Below are 5,327 nucleotides of genomic sequence, written 5' to 3'. Positions count from 1 at the left end.
GCATAACTATTTTTATTTCTCCTATAACCAAACTTAATTTAAACAATATAAATCTTAGAATCATTTATTTTGTGATAATTGTTAGAAAAATAACAAATATTTCGTTTTGCAATTACAAATTTGTTATTATATGTGCCATATATTCTATAAAATAGATCTATTCTAAAACATTGATAGAAAAATAGGACTTATCAAATTTACTAACAAATTTGCCTATACTTAAATTTCTAATGTGCATCTTTTTCAGAACACTGTCGAAATAAATGCAATATATTTTGAACAACCACAAACTACTGAATATACTGATTTATATATTGCTAGCTATCCAATGATAATAGCTACATCCATGGGTTTCTCTGAGCAAATCCTCTTCTAATCCAGTTTTGTTTGGCGTTCTTTCTTGGCATGTTTGTTTTGGCACCTCTAATAGAATATTTGAGATATTAGTTTATTTTAAAAACATCATCAATATTAAAAATAGGCATGGGCGTGACATCACCAGTATATTTATCTTGCTGATTTAAACAATTATTCTTGTTAATTTATTTTATAAAATATCGAAAACACGGCCCGCCGAATATACAATTATTTCATTACTTCAATCAATCCTTGAACAAAACACCCTTACCATCTTGGCGCCTTTTTTTACAGTTGTGTAAAAAGGGATCTGAGCTCTCCCTTGCACGTTTTCTGTTCCAAAAATAGCACTCGTTCTGCGAAATTTCCATTTCACTCGAAGATTTTGTCAAGTCCTCGCATTGCATGGGTTCATTGGAATTGTCGGTTGTTGTTAAAGGTTGATAACCGTAATAAACATTCGCCGACACACTGATTAATGATGATTTCTGTGGAATATTCGAAGTGAAGTTGTTCTGAACCTCTTCGAATGATAGAGTTTCAATTTTACCGTTGTTTGTAAGATTTCCCCTCATGTTTATAGTTATTAGGGCACAACAAGCTTTACGAGACGCCACAACACACAACTTTTACTTTTATTCGAGGTTAGTTTTTTAAACCGACGCGTCAAATAAAAATAAACATTATACGTTGCCCTCTGGTATTTAAATCCTTGAACTGAATGTATGGTTAGGTGGGTATACAACCAGTAATACAGCGATTTTTATTTATAGCACTTTATAGTTCTCATTAATTAAAAACAATAATTAATACATTAATACTATTTAATACGTAAAATATGTTTACTTTTTTATAATAACTTAAAATAAATAATATATTTTTCTGTATTTGTAACATGATATCAAGTAAAAAGAAAATAACATATTTTTTAGTGAATACCTACCATTAGTTTTTTATATTATAAATATTTTTTACTCGATTAAGATATGGTTTAATATACGTTAACTTTAACTGTCTTTGTAGTGTTTTAAAATAAGCATGTATTAAATTCTTGGTCACAATGTTATATAAAATTGTATTATTTTTGGTGTGTTTAATTTCCTTTTGTGGTTGTTTTGAAGATGAGTGGAATTCGTTTGAAAATAGTTTTAAAAATACAAATAGAGAAGGTAAAAACAGCATTTATTCTACTAATGTAAGAGGCTTCTGAAAAACGCTAAATTTAAAACTTTCAGAAATATACATTGAAAATGTGGAAGCGTTTCATAAATTTAACTTTACTGTGAGAGAATGGAAAACATTGAATATTGGAAAAATATGTTATAACGCTGGATTAATAAATAACAGTCATTTGGCAATCGTATACTTAAAAAGAAATGAAAGCCTTCCTGGCATTAACTTTAAAATATTTAGTAAGTCGATTTGTAGTTTAATATAGGGTTATTTATATTATTTTTATATTTCTAGACTTAAACACACCGATAGTTAATTTTAAACTCTATCATAGAAGAAAAAACGGTACTGATTTTACGATGTTAATTACATACACCGAGGAACAAAAAATTGAATTGGTTTGGTACTCAATAAATGAATATACTTTGGTAAATATGTTACGGGTGCCTCTCAAAAGTGGCTCACCCCTACAACTTTTTTATTTTTTCAGATAACAAAACGAGATTTGGTATGTTAGTATATGATATAAATTAGGACTGATTGACGTATTCAATTGTTTTCGGTCACTTCCTGTTTCACCGGAAATGACTACTTTTGATTTTTAAATGGCACCCTCTATATTTTTTTACTTTATTCGATAGAAAATAACACTCTAAATAGAATGACATATCATATGTCAAGTTTTTATATTTTCGCATTCGGTTTATTTGAAATTATAACTTGCGGTTCGGAACGAAAATTTTGCTGGAAATACCAAGTGTGGGGTATCAAATTATTCGTAAAAAAATGTTTTTTCCAAATATGCTAGTGAGCCACCCTCGTTCCATTTGAAAAAATTGAGATATGATTAAAAATACGATTTGAGCATTTTATAACTGGACAGGACAAGACACTAAAAAACTAAAAACATTAGACGATCAAATCTATTTTTCCAAGGCTCCTTGATTAAGAATTAGTGTTTTTAACATAGCCATGGCACTCTAGATTGAATTTTAAAATACAATTTTTTATTATGCGTGAATGTCAAAAGTTGACATATGATTTATTTTTTTTTATTCTATTTAGAATGCCATTTTCTATCGAATAAAGTAAAAAAATACCGAGAGTGCCATTTAAAAATCAAAAGTTGTAGTTATTTTCGGTGAAACAGGAAGTGACCAAAAACAATTGAATACGTCAGTCAATCTTAATTTATGTCATATACTGACATACCAAATCTCGTTTTTTTATCTGGAAAAATAAAAAAGTTATAGGGGTGAGCCACTTTTGAGCCGCACCCGGTATATGATTTGACTGATAGGTAGATATTATTTAAAAATACTATGATTCCAATGTTTTAGGAAAAAGTTTCGGCGTGGTCATTAGATAAAAAGATATTGGAATATCAATTAGCTAAAATGGGCAATAGGAATATCATGTTTGCTCTCAGTGCTAACCTTCGAGACTCAAGCTATTTTGTGGATATCTATGAATTCACATTGAATCCAGTAGATCACTGGTAAATATCACTATTCATTTTATTTTAACTCAATAAATCGGTAATTCATAAATTTTGAGACCAAACAAATTTTTGTCAAAACTAAACCTGTAGGTATCCAGGTTGGGTCGAATTGTATACGGGAAACTGCAATAGCATATAATCTGCAGATAAGTAAAAAAGTTTGTATAAATGTAAGTCCCAAAATGTTTAGTTTCGAAGATACAGGGCGTAGAAGTTTCATTTTTATTTTGATTTTTTCCAAATAGTTCCTGAACTAAGGTCGATATTTGAATGAAAATTGGTGTCTGGGGGTTATTTGACATGAGAACTTTGATTTAGATGTCAATATATCTCCTACTTGTATGTGGCGCCACCTACATGTTTTTTTAACTATTTAGAAGAGTAACAACTTTTTGTCTGTACCTGTATAAAACTACTGAGTGAAAAAATATACATTTCCGTAATTCTTTATTATATAAAAAATGTCTCTAGGTAAAAATCGCTACGAGCAACCCTTCTCAAGATATTTAGAATGGAAATATCAATACATGTCATTATTGACAAAAATAAACATGTTGAGAAGATATAGTTACTTGACTGAAAAGATAAATTTACGAATTTCTTATTTTTTTTAAATTAATCATAAATTTTCAAAAAATTATGATAAATAGTTTCCGCTGAACTTTTGGCGCAAAAACATTTCAAATTTATGATTTCAGTCTAATAGGCAACTACCGTATGATCGAATAAAAACGGCGTCCAGTTGGCTTGGAAATGACGATCGATGGCATTTCCTATATAAATTTACATATAAAATGACAGCGATCTTCATTTCATAGCCATCGCTGACGCCGTTTTTATTCGATCATACGGTATTTAGTCAACATGTTTAATTTATGTCAATTATGACAGAGGTATTGTTAATTTCGACTACAAATATCTCGAGAACCATTATTAGTCGTAGCGATTTTTACCAAAAGACTTCTTTTACGTAATAAACTTCGTAAATGTATATTTTTTACTCAGTAGTATTATATACAGGTACAGACGAAAAGTTATTACTCTTCAAATCAGTTAAAAAATATGTAGGTGGTGCCCTCTGCAAATAGGAGTCATATTAACATCAAAATCAATCATGTCAAAAATTCTCATGTCAAAAACTCCCAGATACCAATTTTCATGCAAATATCGATGTTAGTTCAGAAATTATTTGGAAAAAAATCGAAATAAAAATTAAATTTCAACACCCTATATCTCCAAAACTACCCATACATTTATATGAACATTTTACTTATCTGCGGAATATGCAACCGAAGTTTCCCGACCACCCTGTATATCGATACCTGAACAGCTAGTGCCTATATAATTATTAATCAATTACCTATAAGATTTTATTTCAACATTTTCATCATTTGCAAGCACAACGCATACATGATCGCTCGCAAATACGCCAAACGCGCTCAGAAAATATACCTATTTTTTCTAATATTCATACCTTTTTATGATTATTACTTTTATTCTATCTCATACCTTAACAGTTGATTTACCAGACTTATAACTTATAACATAAGTATATTCATTAATATTCTTTTTAGGTTTTTACAATCCATTCCTCTACACGAATCCGCCAAATCCATGTCAATCAATATCGCAGATTCAATCTTTTACCTCTCTGTACCTCAACCAACTCTAAGCGAAGTACGCATATTTCGCTACTACGATAATCATTTTACTTTGTTTAAAAAATTGCCCAGTCAGGGCGCAGATCAGGTGATATCTTTTGAGAACGGGTTCAAGTCATTTTTAGCGTTTAACGGTTTAGATGCCAAGATCTACCAGTTTAGAAATTCTGAACTTGTTAAAGAGGAGATAGTTAATTCTAATATGGAAAACATCACTTACTGGCTGGCAGTTCCTGTCCATACCTACCGTGATGAGACTGTTCTATTGGCACAAAGGAAATTGTTCTATCAATCACATTCAGCTTTCGAAATTGACGTTATTACTTATAATGGAAACAGGTTTGTTTTTATAACAATGTAGTTTGTGAATCCGACCTCATTACATAATACCTTTAGGATTTTAAAATGTATGTATGATATCTTACTCACATACAAAAACTAATTGATTTTTCTTACCAACTTTCAAAATTCTTTACCACTTTCTGCTGAATTGAATAAAATGCTAATTTATAACTATAGATTCGAAGAGCACGAAGACATGCAATGCAACTTATTCAACGAGACATACACCGGACTAAAATGTTTGATGGAACAAAGTTCAGAAAGTGGTCTGATTGGTAATCTTCCATCAAATT

The 5,327-nt window shown here is 30.1% G+C and overlaps 2 protein-coding genes across 3 annotated transcripts in view; one reads left to right on the top strand and one right to left on the bottom strand.

The window, feature by feature from the left end:
* Positions 1-50: 50 nt before the first annotated feature.
* Positions 51-1,031, bottom strand: LOC115886374. Its single transcript, XM_030905481.1, has 2 exons — positions 629-1,031; positions 51-423 (listed from the first exon to the last, which is right to left on the bottom strand). The coding sequence occupies exons 1-2, from the start codon at positions 930-932 to the stop codon at positions 308-310; spliced, it is 420 nt and encodes a 139-aa protein (XP_030761341.1). The 5' UTR covers positions 933-1,031; the 3' UTR covers positions 51-307.
* A 321-nt stretch (positions 1,032-1,352) lies between these two features.
* Positions 1,353-5,327, top strand: part of LOC115886340 (protein PF14_0175) — a 33,270-nt gene continuing 29,295 nt past the window's right edge. For both annotated transcript variants that reach the window (XM_030905438.1, XM_030905437.1), the window contains exons 1-6: positions 1,353-1,526; positions 1,593-1,769; positions 1,825-1,958; positions 2,871-3,028; positions 4,606-5,031; positions 5,212-5,309. In XM_030905438.1, the coding sequence (XP_030761298.1) occupies positions 1,418-1,526; positions 1,593-1,769; positions 1,825-1,958; positions 2,871-3,028; positions 4,606-5,031; positions 5,212-5,309 (1,102 nt within the window). In that variant the 5' untranslated portion in view covers positions 1,353-1,417. The remainder of the gene's footprint in view (positions 1,527-1,592; positions 1,770-1,824; positions 1,959-2,870; positions 3,029-4,605; positions 5,032-5,211; positions 5,310-5,327) is intronic.

Source organism: Sitophilus oryzae, unplaced genomic scaffold (genome assembly GCF_002938485.1).
Source record: "Sitophilus oryzae breed Bouriz unplaced genomic scaffold, Soryzae_2.0 scaffold_484_pilon_pilon, whole genome shotgun sequence".
Classification (NCBI taxonomy): domain Eukaryota; kingdom Metazoa; phylum Arthropoda; class Insecta; order Coleoptera; family Curculionidae; genus Sitophilus; species Sitophilus oryzae.
The sequence above is the reverse complement of the archived record's forward strand: the minus strand, read 5'-3'. Positions and strand labels throughout refer to the sequence as shown.

What these genes read in the sequence shown, in the direction of transcription:
- LOC115886374 (XM_030905481.1), bottom strand. Translation starts at nt 932, where the DNA reads ATGAGGGGAAATCTTACAAACAACGGTAAAATTGAAACTCTATCATTC. An exon ending in TAAAAAAAGGCGCCAAGATG is followed by an intron (nt 424 to 628) that starts GTAAGGGTGTTT and finishes ATATTCTATTAG; the next exon opens with AGGTGCCAAAACAAACATGC.